General features: G+C 44.8%; 1 protein-coding gene across 4 annotated transcripts in view; it reads left to right on the forward strand.

Moving 5' to 3' along the window:
- Nucleotides 1-25386, forward strand: part of arhgef25a (Rho guanine nucleotide exchange factor (GEF) 25a) — a 50007-nt gene that overhangs the window by 22228 nt on the left and 2393 nt on the right. For all 4 annotated transcript variants that reach the window (XM_079742545.1, XM_079742544.1, XM_079742546.1 and 1 more), the window contains 14 exons: nucleotides 12935-13230; nucleotides 14414-14524; nucleotides 18469-18593; nucleotides 18816-18882; nucleotides 19179-19282; nucleotides 19445-19514; nucleotides 20794-20883; nucleotides 21368-21460; nucleotides 21964-22014; nucleotides 22153-22230; nucleotides 22342-22533; nucleotides 22955-23135; nucleotides 23542-23777; nucleotides 24258-24392. In XM_079742545.1, coding sequence (XP_079598671.1) covers nucleotides 12935-13230; nucleotides 14414-14524; nucleotides 18469-18593; nucleotides 18816-18882; nucleotides 19179-19282; nucleotides 19445-19514; nucleotides 20794-20883; nucleotides 21368-21460; nucleotides 21964-22014; nucleotides 22153-22230; nucleotides 22342-22533; nucleotides 22955-23135; nucleotides 23542-23777; nucleotides 24258-24392 — 1829 coding nt within the window. The remainder of the gene's footprint in view (nucleotides 1-12934; nucleotides 13231-14413; nucleotides 14525-18468; nucleotides 18594-18815; nucleotides 18883-19178; nucleotides 19283-19444; nucleotides 19515-20793; nucleotides 20884-21367; nucleotides 21461-21963; nucleotides 22015-22152; nucleotides 22231-22341; nucleotides 22534-22954; nucleotides 23136-23541; nucleotides 23778-24257; nucleotides 24393-25386) is intronic.

Consider the following 25386-nt stretch of genomic DNA (forward strand, 5'->3'; position numbering starts at 1 on the left):
GGATTAAAGGACAGAGGGGAGGGGAGGAGAAAGGGGGGTGGAGGAGGAAGGGGGGAGAGGAGGAGGAAGGAGAGGAGAGGAGGAGGTAGGGGGAGGTGAGGAGGAAGGAAGCATGAGGAGGGGAAGGGAGGAGGAAGGAGGGGAGAGGAGGAAGAAAGAGGGGAGAAGAGGGGAGGGGAGGAGGAAGTAGGGGGAGGAGAAGAAGGAGGAAGGAGGGGACGAAGGAGGCGGTCTCAGCAGGAATGAAGCTGTTTCTTCAGACTGCTCGCACCAGGTTGCTGGTTGACACCATAGCTACCATAGCTGCCATATGTTATCACAATTGCTTTTCATTTGCTTACCTTTCTCACCCTGATGGGGCTTAATGGCACCAGTGACTGTGTGTGTGTGTGTGTGTGTGTGTGTGTGTGTGTGTGTGTGTGTGTGTGTGTGTGTGTGTGTGTGTGTGTGTGTGTGTGGGTGTGTGCGTGCGTGCGTGCGTGCGTGCGTGTGTGTGTGTGTCTACACTTGGTGTACAGATTTTATACGCAGCCCAGGTTTAAAACCGCATGTAGAGAGTACCTTTTGGGACCTAACACCCAGGCCTGTAGGTGATGTCCCAGTGCAGGACTTTTAGCCTGTTCATAGTTCGTCAGCCTCATGTCCCAGACAAGACACTTCCTCAAACGTGTGCTTTTGTGTACACACTAACTAATTGGAAATCAGGGAATGGAATGGCAAACAGAGACCCATTCTACATGGAGGAGATGAATATGGCTCATTATACCATTGATCCATCTAGTCTATGATGATGATGGGGAGCCCCGTTACTCTCCACTTCAGTGTAAAGCATACTAACATATATAGGTCTTTGTGTATGTGGGGAGGTCTAAATGTGTTTGGATAGGTCTTAACCTATGTGGATATGTGTAAATGTATGCGACAAGGTCTAAACATATTTTGATAGGTCTAGGCATATCTGAAAAGGTCTAAATGAATGTGGATAGATCTAAGCATATGTGGATAGGTCTAAACAAATGTTTAATGTATGGCTTTGAAACCAAGGCAGACACTGCCGCTATAGCAAAAGCAGCAGCAGCATGGGCAGGCTTAGCTCGCCATAGAGGAATGCAGGTTTCCACTCTCACTAACCACTGATGTGGTGCCTTGGTCACATTGCCAGACACCCACAAGAACTGTGTATTGAAGTGTTTATAGCCTTTGTTTAGCTGGATCTCCACTTCCCACTCACTCCGCTGGTTCTTTGCATCATATGGGGACCAGTGGGCGATGGCTTCATAACCATGAGCCGCTAAGGCCTTGATTGACTGGATTCCTTTCAAATACTGGCAGTCAATGTGAAGAACATGCTAGCCTGGAGCACTTCATGTGTTGAACCTTCTAGCCTGGGGCACTTCATGTGGGGAACCTGCTAGCATGAGATACTTCATGTGTGAAACCTGCTAGCCTGGGGCACTAAAAGCATCCCTGCAATCCTGCTGACCCAATTGTAAGCATCAGTTGTTCATTGTTTATTATGCTATTATGCTTTTTTTAATTTAATCCATCACCAAAAGCCATTTTGTAAAGCCTCATCAGGAGGAGTGTCTGACAGTGGTGCACACTGTGCCATCGTCGAAAGGATTAAGCTCTGCTTCATCTATCCACCTCTCCTCCCAAACTCCCCTCTCAAGGCCTTTCAGAGTTGAAATACGAGACACAAAAGGCTTGTGATATTGCTTTATTGATAAGAGGGACCTCTGGCAATGAGGACAGTCACGAGCATTTCTACTCCCTTTTGTATTTGTGCACCTGGAGAAATCGGTGTAAGGCTTTGATACAGGTTTTTTTGTTTGTGTGCGTGTGCCTGTATTCATGCTGTCGCTCTATTCAATAGAGGCAGCAGAAGCCTTGCGTCATCGTCCTCTTCTGTATTCTGAATCTTATTCTGACTGTTCCTCCACCAGCCCTTCTCCAGCAATACTTCTGACGGTTCCTCCTCCACTTCACCAGCAGTACTTCGGACTGTTCCTCCTCCACTAGCCCTTCACCAGCAGTACTTCTGAATGTTCCTCCTTCCCTAGCTCTTCACCAGCAGTACTTTACCACCACAGTCCATGGCATGCTCTCATATCTACTCGGCAAATTGTACAGAACAGTACTTATGTTAACCTCATTGTGGGGCTAGCCTGCAGCTGCTATGTTACCCTTTAAAACGGGTAATGGCTGCCAGACACTGCCCATTGGTTTCCATTTTCTGGATCTATGCCGCTCTCGGCAGGGGCAGAGGAAGGTATGGTGCGAGGTCTTGTCCGGTGGTAGTGGAGGACAGTGCAGCCCCAGGGGTGGTCTGGTGGTGGATGGAGGACAGTGCAGCCCCAGGGGTGGTCTGGTGGTGGATGGAGGACAGTGCAGCCCCAGGGGTGGTCTGGTGGTGGTGGAGGACAGTGTGGTACCAGGGGTGGTCTGGTGGTGGTGGAGGACAGTGTGGTACCAGGTCTGGTCTGTTGGTGGGTGGAGGACAGTGCAGCCCCAGGGGTGGTCTGGTGGTGGATGGAGGACAGTGCAGCCCCAGGGGTGGTCTGGTGGTGGATGGAGGACAGTGCAGCCCCAGGGGTGGTCTGGTGGTGGTGGAGGACAGTGTGGTACCAGGGGTGGTCTGGTGGTGGATGGAGGACAGTGCAGCCCCAGGGGTGGTCTGGTGGTGGTGGAGGACAGTGTGGTACCAGGTCTGGTCTGTTGGTGGGTGGAGGACAGTGCAACACCAGGGCATATTTCTTGGTGGATGAAGACGTTCACTGGCAGCATCTATAGTCCACACATCACCTCATTTTTTTTCACATATCTTATCTTAAATTGCGGAGGTTGTCTGTGGAGCAAACAGAGCCTTCTTGGGCCTAATGTATTGCTGCTCTGTTAGCATGACAGTCTAGTTCCTGAATGGCTAATCCTCCAGGGTCGATGCACCGCCAGGACATTCTCTGCTCCACCTCCAAAAGAATGCATTGTGTTGTCACAGAATGGGGGGTCCGGAGGAGTGTGTCACTCAGATCTTGAGAGAGATCCAATCAAGTATCAAACATGGGGAGACCATCAACCCCCAGTTCAGGGTATTCAGAGTGTTTCCGGTCATATCACCCTTCAGGTACAGAGTGCTTCCTGGTCTAAAGCTCCCCCTGAGTGTCTGAGTGTCTGAGTGGTGGGAAGAGTGGCCACTGAGCCTGTTTGTTTCTTTGTGTGTGTGTGTGTGATATATTGTGTGTATGTGTGTGTGTGTGTGTGTGTGTGTGTGTGTGTGTGTGTGTGTGTGTGTGCGTGTGTGCGTGCGTGCGTGTGTGCGTGCGTGTGTGTATTGACAATAAAGCCTTGTGCTCCATAGACAAGCAGTGGAAGAGTATGATGGACGTTGTTTGTCCACTTAAAGCTAGTGGGCTGAGCTGACCTCTCTACCTGAGGTCTCTGCCAGGCTGAGGTCCAGATCAGCGATCGGGTCGTGATCTAGGTGGACACGGTGGACAGTGTCAGTGTGGACCTGTGAGCCAAAATCTGCCCTGACTACATGGCCAGTATTAATATGGGAAGGCTTATTAGACTATGTATGTATGTTTGTGTGTGTTTGTGTCTGTGTGTGTGTGTGTGTGTGTGTGTGTGCGTGTGTGTGTGTGTGTATGCGTGTGTGCGTGCGTGCGTGCGTGCGTGCGTGCGTGCGTGCGTGCGTGTGTGCGTGCGTGCGTGCGTGCGTGTGTGTGTTTGTGTGTTTGTTGACTCCAAGTCCAGCAGTTCAGCCTGAATTGCCTCTGGACCCAAGAGGCCCGACAATGGAGAGAGAGAGAGAGAGAGAGAGAGAGAGAGAGAGAGAGAGAGAGAGAGAGAGAGAGAGAGAGAGAGAGAGAGAGAGAGTGAGGGAGGGAGGGAGGGAGGGAGTGAGTGAGTGAGTGAGTGAGTGAGTGAGTGAGTGAGTGAGTGAGTGAGTGAGTGAGTGAGTGAGTGAGTGAGCATTTGACACGGTGAACCACCAGATCCTCCTTGCCACTCTCGCTGAACTTGGCATTGCTGAATCTGCCCTTTCCTGGTTCACATCCTACCTGACGAATTGCACTTATCAGGCAACATGGAATGGATCCTTGTCCAAACCTTGCACGCTTGAAACTGGTGTCCCTCAAGGCTCTTTACTGGGGCCTCTTCTGTTCTCCCTCTATACCAGATCTCTGGGCTCTGTAATTACATCACATGGCTTTTCCTAGTACTTAATTGTGTATATATGTATATCTGTTTGTTATGTTATATTGTTACAGGTTGATATATGTACATATTGTTCTGACGTTCTCTATTGTTATTATTTGTAATATTTGTAATACTGTAATGCTTTGGCAACACTGTTTGGTTTACCAATAGTCATGCCAATAAAGCTTTTTGAATTTGAATTTGAATTTGAGAGAGAGAGAGAGAGAGAGAGAGAGAGAGAGAGAGAACTTTGATTCATTACTTCCAGCGCATTGAGGCAAAACTGTGGGTCAGCAGCCCTCACTTATCAACTGATCGATGAAGGGAAATTGGAGGGCAATTTTTTCAGGGGGCCTAATACTTCCAACACATCTACTCCCCGAACTGGGTGTCTCTGCTCTGTATCCACTCCAGCAGGGAGTACTGGCCCTTTTGATTTTCACTTCCTGTGATTTTCAAGGGCAAAGCATTAATCCCACAGCATGTAAGTGATGTCAGGCTTTGCAAACAAGAATGGCAGGAAACTGGTTGCCCAATTACATCTGACTCAAATATTTGATAATTTCATAGAAAATGTATCATCTGAGGTTTCCTCCCATGTTAGTCGACTCACTGGAGAAGGCATTCAGTTGACTAATAAAGGAAAACATGTACATTGAAAACATGTCATTAAACAAAAACACAGGGACTTTCCAGGCCGTCAATAGCTTGAAACATACATACACATAGCCAAAACAACACCAAATCAAGAAATCGGATTTCAATCAATCAACTTTATTCTGAGATGAATATCTTCTCTGTTCCCTTTATCAGATGTATTAAAGCAGCCAGTCGTTTACCAGCGAGGTTCATGTCTAAGAGTTTTCCAGTGCACCTCGGACCATTAACTACCTCACCATTAACATTACAGTATACTGTGGGGTTGCAGTTCAAGGACAGCATTAAGGGCTCAACACAGATCAGGGCAGCTTAAGACCTGTTTCTGTGATGCTCAAATGTTCATTATTGCTTGCACATAAACAGAGGTAACTTTTCATTCACTTAGTCGGTGTGGGTAATCAAAACCATAGAAAAAGGCGAAACATTTATGAAGACCTTTTTTTAGCCAATCACATTGATTACAGTGAGAAACTTCACTTTTTTCTCTGAAGTTGTTAATGTGTAGGTGTATAATATCCACTTTATTTTTACCACACATGGACAGAGGAAGCACTTTAAAAAATATAATAATATCCTTGCAATTTAAAGTTTATTTCCGGCGTACATTGAACCCAGGGTCTTTTTCAGCGTTAAGACCCATAAAATAAGCCCTCAAGACACCTTTTTACGTTGATAATCGAGTATAGAGCTTGCCCACGAATGCCCGGAGCAATGTAACAGCCCAAATAATATAATATAGGCACCAAAAAAATGTAAAACAGCCATGTATGAAGAGAGGAGATTGTTAAGTCGCATTTGTTGGCGCCTCTATTATATTATTTACAATAGCCGGTAATTGACTTGTGTGGACTTCCTGGAAACATTGACCAACCGGTAAGGCTCAGACTTGGAAAACAGTATTTTTTAATAAACTCCCAGTACACTAACTAAGTTGTTGATATTTCGTTTCATGTGTAGGGACCCTAGTCATGCTACTGCAGAGGGTATGGCGCTATTTTGTGCAATATTAGTGTTTAAAAAATGCAGATTGTGAAGCGTTCGCAGTGCCCCTAACCTATAATATGGAAGCCATTTAAGCTGTAACATTGCTCCGGGCATTCGCGGGCAAGCTCAATGCTCTATTATCAATGAAAAAAAGTGTCTTAATTTATGGGTCTTCATGCCGAAAAAGACCCTGGGTTCAATTCTCGCCGGAATAACCCTTAAAGGGTTTCTCACCCCCTCTAAAAGTAAACTGAAGGCTTTCATATATCTTTCTTGAATAACGTGTATTTAGTTGTACACATTCAACACTCACCATAGAGCTCTCTCTCTCTGGTTCACTCACACACTCTCTGTGTAACCTCCATGCCATGGTTAAGTGTCTCAGCTGCAGTCTGGAGGTGGTAAGGGACAGGAAAGGTGTTTTACAAGAAATATTGGCCAATGTATCCCATGGGCCTGGCTCTGATTTGGTCTCAGGGGGCGGGGGCCAGGGAGGCCTCCCACCATGTGCTCAACGTGGAGCGCATGGCGTGAGAATCCCCACAATGCCCTGGGCTCTCTTGACAGATTGCGTCGCAGGGATTTTGATATGTTCTCACATTGTCTCATATTTTGAACATTGTGTATTTTTTCACAAAGGACAGTGGAGCTGAAACTGCTCCAGGTCTATTGTTGTCGTCTTCCTTTGTCATCCGGTGTTTGTTCCAGGGGGCTTCCAACCCACCCACTTAACATTTAAGAATCTCTTATTTTTCCATCTCCTTTGGCTGACCCCCCCATGCACCTCAGTGCTTCATATTCGTGCTGAGAGAGCAGGGGGAGATGGGAAATTGGTCAACCTGGCATCCCAAACATGCCTGTTGCTTGGGACAGAGCTGAGCCGCAGTGATGGGGCTTCTTATGGAAAACGAATGAATGGTTTGACATCGAAGCAATGAAGTGAAGCAATCCATTGTGTGTACTGGGGGTTTTATGTGATGTATTATCATCTTAGAACAAATCCCTAACACTTTGGAGGAGTTTTTATTATTGTTTATTATATTGTTTCCATATCTTATTTAACACTGCCTCCCAATATGCATCTTGATGAATATCACAGCGTGATTAAAATGATACCAAATACAAAAACGAACCCCTGAACAGCAGTGAGGGGGGCATATCGATTTATACTATTGTTATGCTGTTGTTATGCTAATATGGTTGCCTTTGATGTTGGATAGACGGAAGAAACCTGAAGCACAACTGTACCGCTTCAAATGTGCCTTTGAGCCTTGCCACGGAATTTTCACAAGATCGTTTCAAGAGTGACATGGTTTCTGATTTCACGTCTTTAATGAAATTCACACTAGTATGGCCTCTCTGTTTTGTCAAAGCCAAAGCGATTTCCTGTGGTTTCTCTGTGAATGCCCCATGATGAGCAATAATGCACTGGGTAGGTGATGGTGGTGGTGGTGGTGGTGAAACCAAGAAGGAAAGGGTGTTGCGCCGGTCCATAGGAGAGGAGTGACTTGTAGGGTCAGAGGTTAGGACCAGGGCAGGAAGATGGATGGTAGGCTGAACTTAATTCTGTCCACACACACACACACACACACTCACACACACACACACACACACACACACGCACACACACACACACACACACACACATACACACACACACACACACACACACACAAACACAGATCAAAGAACTTAGCCGAACACCGTGAAGGAAGACAGAGCTATCTCTGGACAGAGGAAGGCAAGGAGGGGCAAAGAACCCGGGGGCGGATCTTCCTCTCTGCAAGGGTTTCAAGTTGACTTCCTCTCACAGCCTGCTACTACCGACCCCGAACCCTCTCAAGTCGGCTCATTGTCCATGTTCCAGTGACTCTGTCAGACACCCTTAAGCAGGCGGAGGTCAAGGATATTGACCTCCGCTGGGACACATGACCTGTCCGGACCCTGTCCACTGATCATGTGCTTATACACAATAAACAGCTAGGGATGACCATGTAATCGGATACACAGCTGAGATGATCATGTGATCAAAAAACAAAGCTTTGGACGCTCAACCCATGGTCAGACTTGGCTCAGCCAAAAGTACATTCATGTTTTATGGTCCGGCTGACAGCCTTAACCTAGCTGTGTTGAGGAGGGAACCTAGCAGCGTAGAGGATTGAACCTAGCTGTGTTGAGGATTGAACCTAGCTGTGTTGAAGAGTGATGCTAGCTGTGTTAAAGAGTGAACCTGGCTGTGTTGAAGAGTGAACCTAGCTGTGTGTTGAGGAGTGAATCTAGGTGTGTAGAGGAGTGAACCTAGCTGTGTTGAAGAGTGAACCTAGCTGTGTTGAGGAGTGAACCTAGCTGTGTAGAGGGGTGAACCTAGCTGTGTGTTAAGGAGTGAACATAGTTGCGTGATGAGGAGTGAACGCTCCACTCTTTCTCTGCACTCTGCTACCAGCATGTTCTCTTCCTTATGATCTGCTGCTTGTGGTGATAGTCCTGTGGCTTGTAGTCCCATTGAATGTGTGTTTGATGGATTGATGGACAGGTCTGGGTAGAGACTCTCTTATAATAATATGACCATCATCAAGTAGAGCCCTGAACTAAATAGTCACTAACTGGGCCTCGGTTGACTGGCTCCAGTTGACATCCTTGTACATCCATAGTCAGGATTCCCTATAGAGTAGTCTATAAATGCATAGTTTTGATGCCAGTTGGCTTTACCCAAATGGTAAAGTCCAGGATAAAGGTAGATTTCAGGTATTATAGAGTAATGAAGGTCATAGATAGATGGGTACACATCTGGTGTTACAGAGGAGCACTGTGTGGTTGAAGGAGAGATGATGAGCTTCACTTTAAGAAATGTTTGTGAGTGTTTTTTGTTGTTCTGTATATGTATATATATATATATATATATACATATATATGTATGTGTGTGTGTTTGTGTGTGTGTGTGTGTGTGTGTTTATATTTTTTATTTTAGTATACATGTATTTAAGAGAATGTCTACAAATGTTATTTTTATAAGGAATTTGGTTAGCTTTAAAAAATGCACTCTCTCCCTCTGTCTCTCTCTCTCTCTCTCTCTCTCTCTCTCTCTCTCTCTCTCTCTCTCTCTGGATGGTGGGTGTGAGGGTGTTGAGCTGCGTGGTGGGTTTGGACGTGAGTGAGATTTTGTTTGTCTTTGCTCTTTTTGTTCTGTTTATGTTGTTTGTGTTTTTGTGTCTTTTTTAACTTGTGTTTTTCATTATTTTGTTAGGTTGTTTGGTAACAGAGTACTTTGGTTGACTTTGTTTTGGCAGCGTTTGCTTCCACCTGGCATAGCATTATGCCCTTAGGTCATAGTGTTGCCTGTTTATCATTCAACTAACATGCCCACATGCCATCAAACAATAAGTTGCTGGTAAAACAATGTGAATCTGTTGTTTGGTGTCGTTCTTGGCGACACGTTGACCTCCGTTCTCCCCCTGTTTAACCCTGCAATGAAGAAAATAATCCCACCATTCATTAGCACTGAAGCTCACAGAAAAGAGTTGCCGAGATATGGCCTTCTCGTAATAACAATTTGAATGGTTTCTTTGGAATATAATTTGCCGCAGCTAAAAGGTGTACTGTCTTTCATAGGCAAGTTTTCACGCTGTTGACAAGAATGGAGGATATGAATTGAATGCTCAAAGGATCCTCAAACACTATGCAGTGTTTTAAACGAGGGAACGGTGGTGAGGTCGTTGAAGGGATTATTATGCCTAAAGAGGAGAATAGGCAGGTTGAAGGCAAAGAAAAAAGAACGTTGCAGAAACAAAGGGACAAAACATGAGTGAGAATGTGAGTGACGAAGAGGAGGTAGGTCTATCTAGGATAGCAGCCAGCCCAGCCACGGGGAGAGCAACACGTTGATGAAGACATTTCTAGGAATGGAGAAAACAAGCAGGTTGAGGTACAGGCAGAACAGGAAAGGGTGAGAAGGGATGACAGAAGGGGCCTGGCCTCAGGAACTAATTTGACCAGACTGCTTTAATTGTGGCTGAGTATGTTTTGGCGGAAGAGGAAAAAGATTTTCTGATGGATCAGGATTATTCTGAAATGTACTCTAAAAGAAAAACCACAAATGACACAAAAGTTTCAAAAGTCTCCTGAAGAGAATAATAACCTTGCTGCTGTAGAGGAGAACACTGATGAGTCTGAAAGTTAATCCATTGATGTGTTACAAGCTCAAGGGGATAAAGACATCAGTCACTCCTCACAACACCATTAAGAGTTTTCTTCAAGAGACCAAAGGGCTGAGAGTCAGGGTGGATTAATATTTGCCAAAACCGTAAAATGTTTGTTGAGTCTGCACAATGTCAAATGAAGAAGATGGGAAGAGGTGAGCACAGAGCAGGAAGTGTTCAGCCTGAGAAAGCTGGTTTCAAAGGTCAAAGTTCAGATAGATGATGATTTTGAAGGCATACGTTTCTTTTTGCTTGTTTGTATGTAGTGTTTGCTCCCCTCCATCTCAGGTATAATTGAAATAGTTTCACTTTAAACGTGAATGGAGCAAGGGATAACCTAAAGAGGGCCTCCATGTATGAACTGATGGACATCTAGAGGTTGGATTTACTCTTTATTCAGGAAACGTACAGCACAACAGACAATGAGATTGAATGGGAAAAGGAGTGGTGTAGTGATGTAGTTTCATTCCACACATCTCATAATAGTGGTGGTATTCTTTTCTCTAAACAGTGTAAACCATGCTCTAATGATGTGGATAGTACAGTGGAATGCTGTTTAATCAGGATTAAGGCACAATATTAGCGTTTTATAAGGGTGCAGTAAGAAAACTGTTTTGAGATACTTGGAATGACATAATCAGTAGTTATATAAATCACTGAGAACCTCATCTTGCCAATAAGATAAGTGATGTTAATTACTTCCCCTGGATCTGACAGATGTATGGAGAAGGTAGTACAACTCTACATATTCGAGAAATATATTATCCATGGCTATAGGCTAGACCGGTTTGACTGTTTTAAACATAATTGTAATACTATTGAGAGTGTTATAGTGCCTGTTGGTTTCACAGACCCTTGTCTAGGGCCGTTTTCTTAAAGATTATAAAATCCAAAAGCAGATTTTGGCCTTTAAAGGGGACATATTATACCACCAGGTGTGAGTGTGATCAACCTTACAATCCGTCTCGAAAATCTGCCCTATATGACATCACTAGTGGGTGTGTCCACCTAGATCTGTACTGGATAGATCAGTCTACCAGCCTACCCAGTTGATTGAAGTAAACGTTGCTCATCTATCCAGCACAGATCTAGGTGGACATGCCCACTAGTGATGTCATATGGGGCACATTTTTGAAACAGCTTGTAAGGCTAATCACACTCACACCTGGTGCTATAATATGTCCCCTTTAAACACAGCCCTTTTATATTATTGTTGTTTTGCTTTATTTATCGTTTTTTTTAACTGGAGAAAAAAATGGCCAAAGAAAGCTTATCCAGTCGCTTGTCTCCAACGCTGGAAAGACAGTGTCAGAATAACTTTGGTACATTACATACATTGGTAAGAAGATATGCAGCTGACCTTTATGGAAACTTGTACAAAATAATACAAAAACATGACCCTTTATTGTCATTTTTAGTGGTCTCCCAAAAGTCCAGCCTGACTCCACCCTGGATACAGTACTTTCTACAGAAGAGCTATAAGCTGCAGTACAGGGCTTTCAACGTGGTAGAGCACCAAGTATAGATGGTCTGCCTGCTGATTTCTAAAAGGTATTCTGGTCAGTAATAGGAGTGGGTGTTCTTGCTGTATTAAGGGACAGTCTGGCTGTACAGGGGCTACCTACGAGTTGCAGGAGGGCAGTGATAACGCTGACTTCTAAGAAGGGAGATTTGCAACAGATCAAAACTGGAGGCCGGTCTCCCGACTGCACGGATTAATAAATGCTTTCAAAATTTTGGCATCCAGGTTGGGACAAGTAATGAAGGCAGTCAGGTGGATCAAACTTAGCGTGTGCCTGACTGAATGATCACGGACACTGTTCATTTGATTCGGGATAGTTGATAAGTCTCTGGTTCATCGGGAATAGAGACTAGTCTTATTTTTCCTGGACCAGGAAAAGGCTTTTGACCAGATTGAACATCAGTACTTGTGGCAAACATTTCAGGCATTTGGTTTCAACCCAGGTTTCTTCTACTGACTCTAAACCCTGTCAGAGGGTTGTATTTGAACAACTTTGCACTTCAAGTGTCCTCCAACATGTTTCTAAAGATTTTAAACAAAGTCAGGCTGAATGGTCACTCTGACTGTCTCTGGAGGGCCTGAAGGAGGACGTCAGACCAGAGTGGAGAGTTCTCTACAAACGACGTTAACATCTACAGTGGAGAGTTCTGCATGGGATTGTTGATGTTACTGTGTTAGACCCCAGTGTGTCAAACGTAAGTCCCTCCGCACAGAGAGAGAACGTTTCTTGACGCTTTTTTTTTTTTTTTTTTAGTTTGACAGATAATTGTTTCTGCTAACTAGGTTTTAATGGGGTTTGGAGACGTTTTTATAAAGCACAGCTGCATTTTTGTTTTTTAATACAGTTTAATGTTTATGATTTCACAAGCAAAAGATGGCAATCTATCTAAGCCAAATAAAAAAAGTAGAGAATTCCCTATAGAGTAGGTTATTGGTGTATAGTTTTGATGCCAGTTTGCTTTACCCAACTGGTGAAGTCCAGGATAAAGGTAGATTTCAGGTATTATAAAGTAATGAAGGTCATAGATAGATGGGTACACATTTGGTGTTACAGAGGAACACTGTGTGGTTGAAGGAGAGATGATGAGGATCACTTAAAGAAATGTTTGTGAGTGATTTTTTTTGTTCTGTATATATGTTGTGTGTCTGTGTGTGTGTGTGTGTGTGTGTGTATATATATATGTATGTGTGTGTGTGTTTATATATATTTTATTTTAGTATTCATGTATTTAAGAAAGTCTAAATATGTTATTTTTTATAAGGAATTTGGTTAGCTTTAAAAAATGTCTCTCTCTCTCTCTCTCTCTCTCTCTCTCTCTCTCTCTCTCTCTCTCTCTCTCTCTCTCTCTCTCTCTCTCTCTCGCCCCAGACTCTTACTCGGCAGGAGGCACTGAAGGCAGCCTCTCCACCTCCGTGGCCTCTCTGCCCCCGGGTGCGTCTGCCAGCTCGGCCCCCAGCTCCCCGGGATCTAGGCGCTCTGTCAGCACCCTGAAGAAGTGGCTGACCAACCCCGTCCGCAAGCTCAGCACCGGGGCCACCAAGGGGGAGAGGCAGGGCGTCGGGAAGCCCCCGGCCGCGTCCCCCCGGAGCCACAGTCAGGACCTGGGCAGCCCCCCGGGGGCCACCTACCAGCTCACCATCCTCCCCCTTGCTCACAGAGACCTGGTGAGACGTCTGTTCTATGTGCTGTAGATGTAGCACCGTGGGGAGCCCCGCTGCTCACCATGTAGAGCTTGTACCATTAAGGCCAGGTCCTTACCGCAGCGACCCGGGTTTGATTCCTGCCTGGGGTCCTTTGCGGCACGTCCTCCCCCTCTAACTCCCATGCCTTCCAGTCTATCTCGCTCTATCATAAAGCATTAAAATGCCAAACTAAATCTTTAGATGTAAAACCGTGGGGCGGGGCGGGCTATTCCCAACTCAACCCACCAGTCACCTCCAGAGTTGTTCCCTGAACGTATGTGGAAGCTTCCCCTACACCCAGTAAGTAAACACATTAGACTTGATGGAGCATAAAGTAAACAGCAGAGGATTAGTCTTCTATAAATATAAGGACATAAATACCTCTTGACCCGGAATGAATGGGTAGAGAGGAGAGGATGAGCTCATGTTTAATCACGCTTTGCATAAGTGTCTCTTTGTGTATGAGGTGAGGGTGTTTGGGTCGGTGTGTGTGTGTGTCTGTGTGAGTGTGTGTGTGTGTGTGTGTGCTTGAGAGAGGCAAGGGGGTTAGGTATTGTGTATGTGTTGGACAATATATATTGGACAGACCTTTGGGAACGATCAAGTCATGGAATGTCAGGAGTAATGGTCCAATTCGGTAACCATTGACAACTGCATGCCGTTTCTCTTGACCCCAGCTCCTCCAATCGGGCTCCTCTACCGGGGAAGCACCATAAAAGAGGTGGTTCCACCAGGTCCTAATCGATAGGGGATGCTGCTAGCCGATAGCTATAATGCTTTAATAGCCAGGCTCTCATCTCGGTGTGCCTGCAATGGTTTCATCAGACTCTATGTCTACAGTGTGTGTTTGTGATTATGCACGTGTGTAAACATACTTTTACAGCATGCGGTTTGTTGTGTCTACAAAGTGTTAAAACAATAACGATTGTATCTGTATGTGTGTGTGTTTGTTTTTGTGTGTGTGTGTATGTTTGAGTGTGTGTGTGTGTGTGTGTGTGTGTGTATGTGTGTGTGTATGTGTGTGTGTGTGTGTGTGTATGTTTGAGTGTGTGTGCGTGTGTGTTCGGTGTGTGTGGAAGCGTGTGTGTACGTGCGCGTGTGTGTGTGTGTGTGTGTTTTTGTACGTTTGTGTGTTTGTGTGTGTGTGTACGTGTGTGTGTTGCAGGAGTTCAGAGAGGGCCTGGCCAGCCCAGAGGATCTGTCCCCTGCCACCCTGCACTCACCCAGCTTTGTAACAGACTCCCTGATGGGCTGCACCTCGCTGCCACTCACCCAGGTGGGTCTGCTACTCCCCATACTGCAGTGTACAATACTGACCAGCCCATATTGTGATAGCATCCGTGGCTGTGAAACTACAACATTGAAATCATCGCTCAAGGTAACAGACACTCAATCATCACACATACGTCACAGTAAACAAGCGTGTCCTTCCTAATGTTTTAAAAGGTAGAGGCGTTAGAGATTCCATATCATGCTTTTTTAGGGTTAATAGTTGCATTTGGAGGTACTACTAGAATAGGGTTTCATGCCTGTATGTTAGAAATACCCCTTATTATTCTAACACTGTTCATTTCAGCAAAAAACATTTTAGCGTCTTTCAAAAAACATTCTGTTTTGTATCACGTCATTTTAAGGCCCCCCTCCCGAGTAGCCCAGTCTGCTGTGATTGGTCAGCACGCCCACTCTGTTGCAATTAGTCAAACGTTTTGCGCTTGTGTCTGCAAATTCACACCCAAATACTCAGGAAGTCAAGTTTGAGGGCCATCGAGCTGTTTCAGCACTTATTGAGGTTCGTTCTCAGTGGGTGCTCCCCCTGGCTCGGACTTATGCTGTAATCCATTTGGATGGTACGCCGGTACGTGCAAGTCGTAAGTTGCAAATCTCCCAGCTTTCTTGCGGAGGCCCATCCCCTTTTGGTCATAGTGGCTTTCCCATTTCTCATTGGCTAGTCACGTGATACAAATACAAAGAAAACAAATATCTTTTTTTGACGAATAGTACGGTTGGCCTCACTGAACTCGCTCTACTTTCAGAGTAGTGAGCAGGACTGACCAAAAAGGGCCTCAGTGAAATGCCACAAGAAAGCTGGGAGATTTGCAACTTACGACTTGCACGTACCGGTGTACCATCCAAATGGATTACAGCATTTGATTTTTCTAGCTTAGCAGACATAAGACATGTAGACCTACGTAATATAATAGTTTAAATCAAAGGGAAAAGCTTGAAGAAGCATGATATTCCCCCTTTAACTAAATGGACACACACAGTAATTCACTTTCAAAGGTGGCGGGCCAGCCAACACTGCAACGGTAAGGTGATCAACAGGATAATGAGTAAGGATGTCTGGAATACATTGCTGCTGGCTGAGTCGGGCTATCAGGCTATAAAAGAGAAACTCACAAACACACACGGACACAAAACCAGTGGCCCAGCAGAAGAGTTGGATGGTGGAACTAAAGATTGGCATGCATCGAGTTAAGGTTCCAACTATAAGTATCAAAGGAAATTTCAAATGAACACAGGGGCTGTGTCAGAAGTAACTAAGGAAGACCAGGACGGAGGCCTGAGGTGTGATGGATGGTTAACATTTAACACACACCTGGGAGAAAACATGGAATTGTGCCAAATGGTCAAAATGGGCAAGGTGACGTCATATCTGAACAACGACAAAGAGCACATGTGCACACACGCTTTCATTTACCAATCCCACGGTCGCCTGTGGCGATGGAAACACTCAGAATCTAGTGTTTAAAAGGTTCTTCAAGCTGTTAGCTTGGATTAAGAGACTGCATAACAACAGTTACAGAATGTACAAATGGGCAAGGGGACAAATGTGAAAAAGGGTTCATTGACATGTTCAGTGCTTCACCATACCAATTGGGACAAACATTTAAACCTAACTCAAGGCCAGACAATTGCTATGGCTATAATTTATTGAGATTTATGAAAACCCTTAAAGTGAAGTGAAGGAGCGAGTGTCTTACTTCATGCTTGAGTTCACTATGATGCACGTTCTTATCCTTTTCCAGTTAAGAAACTTCCTGACAGCTTTTCCAAGTTAGACTTACCTCATACTGCATGCTAGCTACTGTAATCTGATCCGTCAACAACAATGGAACATGTTTATTAGATTAATAAAATGCCGACTGTTGGTCACTGCAAATTCCTTGGAAAGACCTTTGAAGAATTCTAAAGAGCAGCTCATGCTTGAACTTTTAATGATATTGATAGTGTGAATGACAGATTCTCAACTCAACCCTTAATATCTAACAGGGATATATTTACTATGCAGCCTGTTGAACAAAAGACACAACTGTCAAAAAAAAGATACTATCTTAGCTCTTCGTAAAGCTATTAGCCTTGTCATATGACCACTGTTTTTCGAAAAACAAAAACAGTCAACAGTGAGAGAGTGAGAGAGTGAGGGAGAGAGAGAGAGAGAGAGAGAGAGAGAGAGAGAGAGAGAGAGAGAGAGAGAGAGAGACGTGGAGAGAGAGCGAGAGAGAGAGAGAGAGAGCGAGAGAGAGAGAGAGAGAGATATTTCCTGTGGGCCTGGTTGGAGCACATCTGGAAGTGATCAGGCAGTTAGGGGGAGCTGTCAGGTAGGAGTGTGCCTACGGGGGGCCAGGAGGGTCAGGAGAGCAGAGGGGTTTATGTGGAGTCTCTCTGTCTCTTTCCACTACCCTCAGACACCAATACACACACACACACACACACACACACACACACACACACACTCCCTCACTCCCTTACTCACAAACATGCACACACACAAACATACATGCACACACAAACATTCACAAACACACAAACATACACACACACACACACACACAAACACACACACACACACACACTGTCATGGTCTGTCTGTTTCCTTGTCTTGTTTTGGTGTGTTTCCCTGTGTTTCCCGTTTTACTTTGTTATCTCTGTCTTGTTTCTCCCCATGTCCTGTCAAGTTTCCCTCCTGTGTGATTACTGCTCCCTCCCCTAATGTGTTTCAGCTGTTACTCGTTGCGTGTCCTGTGTTTGGTATTTAAGCCCTTGTCTTTCCTTTGTTCCTTGTCGGATCATTGTGGTTGGTGGTGAGTTGTGTCCTGTGTGTTACCTGTGTTCTCTGTGTTCTTGGTGTTCTTGGTGTTCCTTGCCTTTTGCGTTAATAAATTATCCTTTACCTGAACTGTCTGCTATTGGGTCCTACCTGCCTGCCTGCCACCCGCTAACCGTGACACACACACACACACACACACACACACACATACACACATACATGCACACACAAAGGAGAAAGTCCTGACCTCCTCCTTACTATGTTGTCTGTTTGTCTATCAATTCTGCGCTCTCTCTATCACCGACTACTAAAAACGGGCAGACTGAGGGATTAGGTGTGTGTGTGTGTGTCTGTAGGGCAGGCAGGTTCTGGACAATGGAGGAAAGCTGCTGGGATTTAGGTGAGGACAGACGAGTGTTCCCATAAGTGCAACCAGTCAGGAGAGTGAATAGGCTCCACAGAGGAATCTGACCGCAATATTACAAATACTATGGAGAAAAGATAAACAATAAAATACTAAGTTCACATAATGGGACCATTGTGCTCACAGCTTGAATATAGGTCTGAGCAAAGGGAAGAAAATAAAAGGTTGTTTATTCAGCTATTAATACTGTTGCACGCTGTCATACCGTAAACAATGTTGTCCATTTGCTCTATTTATCTCATAGGAAAAAGCTGTAAGTTCCAGGTCAAAGTTTGAAATAGGAGCTGTACATAAGACATTGGCCAAGAGATGCTGATGAGATATACTAATATTATAATAATGATAATAGACATTAGTAATGATAATAGTAATGGGTATAGTATTGGGTAATAGCTAATATCCTTAGCTGCGATTCTCCCTAAAGTCATATTCCTCTGACGGTAATTGCCGTGGTTTAATGTGCCAACTCAAACTGCCATGTGCTCGTAGAGGTTTCCAACAGTTACAAAAGCTGTTTCTTTCCATCACTGTTTTCCTTTTACCTGCCTTGATCTCTCCCTACCTGTTATGGGTGACAACCCATCCCTTATCGCTCCATCTCTGTTCCTGCAGTCTGTGTCTGTGCTCTCTGGTCTCCGTGGCAACCTGCTTCATGATTATTGCTTGCTGCCCCCCTCTGCAATAGTAACAGCAGACCATCTACTGGCTAATGACCGAATCCTCTGTGTGCGGCCCCCTTCTCCAGGACACTGAGTCCACCAATGCCGTGCCAGATGACAGCAGCTCTGCCTTGATGGACGACACCTCCAGCCAGTCCTCGGCAGTGGCCAACACAGAGGAGGACAGGAGGAGTGCCTTAGAGAAAAGCATGTATGTGTTCAACCTATCCAAGGCTCAGTGACTCAAACGAAGTGATGTTGTTTTCACATTTGATTCCACTATATTTACAATGTGACACCAATTTATTTTCCTCCTTCATCCTATAATCACAAATGTCAATCATGATATAGTTGTTTGTTTTGATAACTATTTATTTAACTATGTTACACACAGTCGCAATCACAGGTTTGCTTCCCTCTGTTCTCTATGTAGGTATGTGCTGAAGGAGCTGACAGAGACAGAGAAGCACTATGTGTTAGATCTGGGACTTATCGTGGAGGTAAATATGATCCCAGAGGACACAAAAGCTTCCAAATCCTTATGGCCACTGCCATAATTAAATTAAGTAATTAGTCGCCGCAATTCATATTCACTCAATTATTATTTTGAAGGGTATGATGATGTAATCCTGTAGCTCATTACATCCTTGTAGTGAACTAACGTCTAAAAGACGTCTTTAGCTATAAATGTCATTTGTGCCCTGCTGTGCTCATTAGCTATTTCAGTGAATGGTAATCAATGAACATTTTCTTACAGTCTTTATTCTCTCTCTTTTTTCTCTCTTGTATTTTACAGGGATACATGGCCACCTTGCACTCTAAAGGTGTACCAGACGATATGAAGGGAAAAGATAAAATTGTGTTTGGGAACATACACCAAATATTTGACTGGCATAAAGAGTAAGTACAATTCTAGTGGACGGCCAGGTCCCTGGTGGGCGCTGGATACAGAGCATTCAGAGCAAAGGAGGCAGAACCACACACAGACCATACACAGAAGAGGTTCAGTAACTCTTGTGTGTGTGTGTGTGTGTGTGTGTGTGTGTGTGTTTGTGTGTGTAGCTATTTCCTGGGTGAGCTGGAGAAGTGTTTAGAAGAACCAGAGAGGCTGGCCCAACTTTTTATCAAACATGTGAGTTGAACTGCACTTATGGTCACACTCGAACACAAACACACCCACACACACACACACACACACACACACACACACACACACACACACACACACACACACACACACACACACACACAGGAAGATTTTCAGTGAGACTTTAGAGTCAGGTGCCCTTCACAGGCATAACAATTAGTCATATATTAATCGGTTAAGGGGTGGCACGCAGCCTGGCTGGCCATGTCGTGTTCTTCTACCAACTCTGCTTTCATTCTTCCAGTGGGAAGTGCCAACATGAAAGTCTGAGTTTCTTTCTCTAGCCCAGAGGTCTTTCTTTGCCCATCACCTCTTTTTAAGCTATTCAAAAAGACTGCTATGCTGATCCAACTTAACAGCCTAGGGGGGAATCAAGTGACTTGTAACAAAATCTAAGCATGGTGCCCCAAGCATTGCGCCATAAGCGTGGTGCCTTAAGCATGGTGTCCAACCCAGAACATAAGCTCGGGGGACTGGGCTCTAATGAAAAGCAGAGGGGGGTGACATACACCAAGTTAACTAGTGGTGAATGACACAGAAGACCTGCAACCCTCACACACAAACACGCACACACACATACGCACACACGCACACGCACACACATACACACATGCAGACACACAGGCTTGCACGTCTTTAAAAACATGTAAACAAATATCATGTTTATGTAGGTCATTTAACATGTTAAAAAAAAAAGCCAGAAAGGTGCTGCTACACATGCAGACATGAATCAGTTTGTTTAACTTGCAGCCCTATGTGTGTATCGGTGCATCCTGCTTCCAGTACCGGGGCTGTTGATGCATGCATGCATGCATGCTCTGCCTCCAGGCCACAGATCTGTGAAACTGGTTGCTAGGTAGAGTCCTGCAACCTCTAAAGAGCTCTCGTTACAAAGAGAATAACCTTGGTGAATTATGCATAACCTGATGCTTACCCACACGTGACATTTTTAGTTCACAACAGGCCCTGGCCAGACTCTGGCCTCTTCAAAGGTGATTCGCCCCCCAATAGAATCCCATGATGATGACTCTTTAACTCAATGAACCAGTGGCTCTGCTTTCCTTTTATCCTAAAATGAACCAACGAGACATAAAACAGAGTTGAATAGTTTTTTCATTCAGAATTTAAATTTCATTGAAAGAAACCTCAGAAAATTCAATGAGGTAAACATTTGTAAAGACTTTAGTGCTGTTTGCTGGGCGTCTACAATGTATGGTATGATTAAATATTTGATGTGATCTTCAATCCACGCATTGTGCTGCAGGAGAGGCGTCTGCAGATGTACGTGGTGTACTGTCAGAACAAGCCCAAGTCCGAGCACATCGTCTCAGAGTACATTGAGACATACTTTGAGGTTAGTATTCCATCTCCTCACACACACAACACACAACTCAAAACATTACCACCCTTTTCAAAAAAGCATCATCGCAAGACACCGGGGCGCTCTTTAAAAAAATTTAGGGTCTGCTCTTTTAAAGTACCAGGGCAGCAAGGGCAGCAGAAGTAAGTGAAGCTATCACACATTGACCATGGTCCCTGTGCACTGGTACATACACCTGAATGCACCACCAGACTGTAGCTAACCTGTATTATTAGCCTGCTCATGCCCTTGTATTAAGTCCACAAGTTAATCAGAACCTCTAAAACATCTTGTGCTTTATAGATAACCACAGGGGGGGGGGGCATCTTCACTTACCCACTATCATCACTTCCGTTTTATTGACAACAAATACAATTGAGGCGTTTCTCACGACGTGCGTTTGCTGTGTCATTGGCCTGTGTGGTGGGGACTACTGACCGATGGGGTGTCTGTTCGTTTGCGTCATGATGCCCGGCAGGAAGTGAGACAGCAGCTGGGCCACAGGCTGCAGATTAATGACCTCCTCATCAAACCTGTCCAGAGGATCATGAAGTACCAGCTGCTGCTTAAGGTGTGACAACACTCATACAAACACGCACGCAAACACGCACACAAACACTCATACAAACACGCACAGAAACGCGCACAAAAACACGAACACAAAAACACATTCAATGTGCCACCTTCACACATTCATACTTATTGTTGTCATCTACTGTGTTGATATCAGGTCGTTCTAAGGATTTATATGGCCGCATGGGAAATGCATGTCAAATGTTGCACATCTGCCCTCATGGATGAGTGCATGTAAGAAATATCGCAGCTATTTTTGACCAAAGAAAGCAAGGGAGAAGGGTTTAATTACTAAGTGGTAATGCATGCAGCTGAGCCCTTTTGATGTTGTTATATAACAACCATCATTTTGTACACATCTTAAATTATGCCTCTTTTTCCTCAAGAATTCAAATTTGATGACTCTACCCTACGAATAAATGTTCCTCCAGATGTGGCCACCTCATGCTTACCAATTAACCATGGTATGCTCTGGGAGTCACACTGTGTTTATTTTGCCAGGACTTCCTCAAGTATTACACCAAGGCTGGGATGGACACTGAAGAGTTGGAGGTGGGTGTTTGGGACACAACAAAATACTGTCTCTATTGCTATTTTAAAATAAATGGTTCTTAGGTTGAGTTTTGATCTAACAAAAGATTTGCCAAACGACCGGATCACATTCTCTCATTCTGGCTCCTTTCCAAGCAGAAAGCGGTGGAAGTGATGTGCTTCGTGCCAAAACGCTGCAACGACATGATGAACGTGGGTCGGCTCCAAGGCTTCGAGGTGAGGCTGTACTTAAGGATATCCGAAAAAAACATATCTCTAGTGGCAGGGCTGAGCTTAACGTGATGCCTTCCTCTGTTTGTTGTTTTGGTCCATGCTCTGGTGTCCCAGGGGAAGATCACAGCCCAGGGTAAGCTGCTCCAGCAGGAGACCTTCACCGTGATGGAGCAGGAGAGCAGCCTGCTGTCCCGGGCCAGGGAGAGGCGGGTCTTCCTGTTTGAGCAGATGGTCATCTTCAGTGAGCCCATCGACAGAAAGAAGGGCTTCTTACTGCCGGGCTACACCTTCAAGAACAGCATTAAGGTGAGCCTCGTCCACAAGACACCCACACATAGAAACCTTCAAAGAGCATCATGGTGAGCCCTCTCCACCAGGGATCAACACACACACAAATCTTCAAAGTGCATCATTGTGAGCCAACTCCCTCAAAGTTTAACACACATACAAACTGCCCAATGTGGAGAATATCAAAAACAACCATAATTTACGGTGTAGCAAAGAAATCCTGTGTAGCTAAAAGTTTAGGACTACACCTTCTCCAAAAGGGTTAGAAATAAGGACATTTAGAGTTAAACAGGAGATGTGAAAGACTACAGTTAGCTAACCAAAATCAGTTGCACAAGTGTGCAGGAAGCGCTGCACAGCCAAGCGAGGAATGTAATGAACCGCACAGCCGGGACGTCTCCTCCAGACTTATGCTACGGTCTCCTGTGATTCGTTCCAGGTGAGCTGCTTGGGGGTGGAGCCCAGCAAGGACGGTGACACCGCCCGCTTTGTGCTGACGTCACGCAACCCAGACGGGAGCATGGTGCGCTTCCAGCTGCAGGCGCCCTCCTCTGATATCTGCCAGGCCTGGGTTGATGATGTGGCCCAGATCCTGGAGAGCCAGCGCAACTTCCTCAATGGTAAGGAAGGGAGGTAATTCTGACAGCCAGACTGGATCATTTGAAGGCACTTCTCAAAGGCTGGACATGGTTCAGACTTGTGGTGTACTTGTATCTGCAAGCTGACTTTCAATTTGAAGTATATGTGGTTTATAATTTCAAACTGAGGCTACTGATTTGTTTTATTGTTGGGGGGAGAGCGGCAGAGTGTATTGGTCAGGATGTTTGACTGGCAGCCGACAGGTGCTTAAAGGTGGTTTGGCCGCAAGTGTCTGCATTTTACCTGCAGGTGTCCTTCAGCAAAGGGCTAACCCCTACCTACTGGTTAAACATGAAACTAAATAACGGTATTTTGAATATTGAAAACACTGGTCCCTGTATATGTACGACGATGGTTTAAAGTCTAAAATTCACCCTGTGATGTCAGCCTTGCAGTCTCCTATTGAGTACCAGCGGCGGGAGAGCAAGTCCAACAGCCTGGGTCGCTGCATCAGACCTCCACTGTCGGCCGCCACCGGGCTCCGGCCACACTCCTCTGCCTCTATCGACCGACACAAGCTGCCCTCCCTGCAGTCCCACAACGCCTCCCTCCCAACCCTCTACCTGGGAAGCCAGGCCCACAGCCTGGGGCATGGACGCAGTGAGACATGCTCACACCGGGAGGTGAGCTACCATCTTCTGCCAGCCTCACCTTCCAGCTGAAGGGAGGTTTGATACAGGGCCTGATAGTACAGTTGCTAGGCAGTTCGACTCCCTGCCGAAAGCTACTGTGTTCTATCACCAATTTTAAAACCTACCTGTAGGCATTGTTGAGCAAGATGCCTGAATAAACCTGCTCCATAATGATACGCGCCTAATAAAATCATCTCTTAAATGCCCTTTAATGAGAAGTGAAACGAGAAAAACATGGACGCCTGGAACATTGAGCTTCTTACATTTATCTCTTACTCTCTATCTATTCTATTACATAGTCCTGATTATACATGATTGTGATCAGTATATTGACGAACAAAATGATCCACATGATGACAATTTGTACTGATGTCCTTTTGGTACTACGGGTACATTGTGAATTAAGAACGTGTGTCACCTATTGTAAAGGCATAAGGGATCAAAGATGTTTATTTGATGGTTTGTTTTCAGCCTCATGTGGTCCAACCCGGCCCTGCGGAGGGCCAGGCAGTCTGCCCCTCACATGTCCCGCTGGGCTTCACTGACACGCCTACCTGTCAGCTGGTCTCGAACGGACTCTGTGGAACAACAGTACATGGTGTACAGGTACGGTTCAATCACACAACACAAAATGGCGCACACACATATGTATCAACATTGGCAGGCATTTTGGTCAATTCACACATAATAACGATAACGCCATTAGCCAGGTTACTAACCCTACGCATGATTATAGCGTATACTAGCATATTAGAACCTTTTGTCTGAAGGGTTGTTCTAAATGGATTTGTCCCTACCAAATGAACATTAAACAACATTAAACAAGGCCACAGTTATATCCTCCAGGGGAAATAATAAGCTATTGTAGGTGCTTATTAGTGCTACTCCACTGTAAGTCTTATGTACTCATTCATGTTAAATGCTGAGGACTCTATCTATACTATATGAGGGGACATAAGGATCTCTTAAGAAGTGTAAGACCTCCCCCTGTTGGATGGAAATGTCATCTTGAAAAATGGAGCCGGGTGCCTGTGGTGTGGCAGAGGGGCCTGTGGTATGGCAGGTCCGGTTTTTCTGCTTTTTTTTAAACGTTTCGAGTCGGCCCCAGGCAGACCCAGACGGGTTTTTCTTGTTACATTTTAATAAAATGATTTATTCATTATAATAATTATTCCAATTTAAATAAATATACATATGTATGTAACAGCCAATAGCTATATATATAGCTATATATTTGTTTTTTATTATTATATAATATAAGAAAAGATTACGTTGAAAACAACAACAATGGTAAAATCCTGTTATTTGGCTTCAGACACACCAGCATCCTGTTCATCTTGAGCACCCAAGGTGCAGGAGTTGTGGTACACAGCAAACAGAACAGGAGTCTGAGCCAGACGAGGTAGAGAAAGAAAGACACTTATCACAGAATGTGGATCAGAGTAAGCTCTGAAAATCAGCAAAGTAGCAGTAATGTTCTAGGTACATTACCCCATGTCCACAGCCAATCCAAGTAATCTTGTGTGATGTGCCCTACTTGCTCCTTAACATCCTTGTCTGTATTCCCTATGAATCACTATGGAAAAAATGCATCCCTAAA

This window comes from Pollachius pollachius (assembly GCF_949987615.1).
Source record: "Pollachius pollachius genome assembly, chromosome: 8".
In the NCBI taxonomy this organism is placed as follows: Eukaryota; Metazoa; Chordata; class Actinopteri; order Gadiformes; family Gadidae; genus Pollachius; species Pollachius pollachius.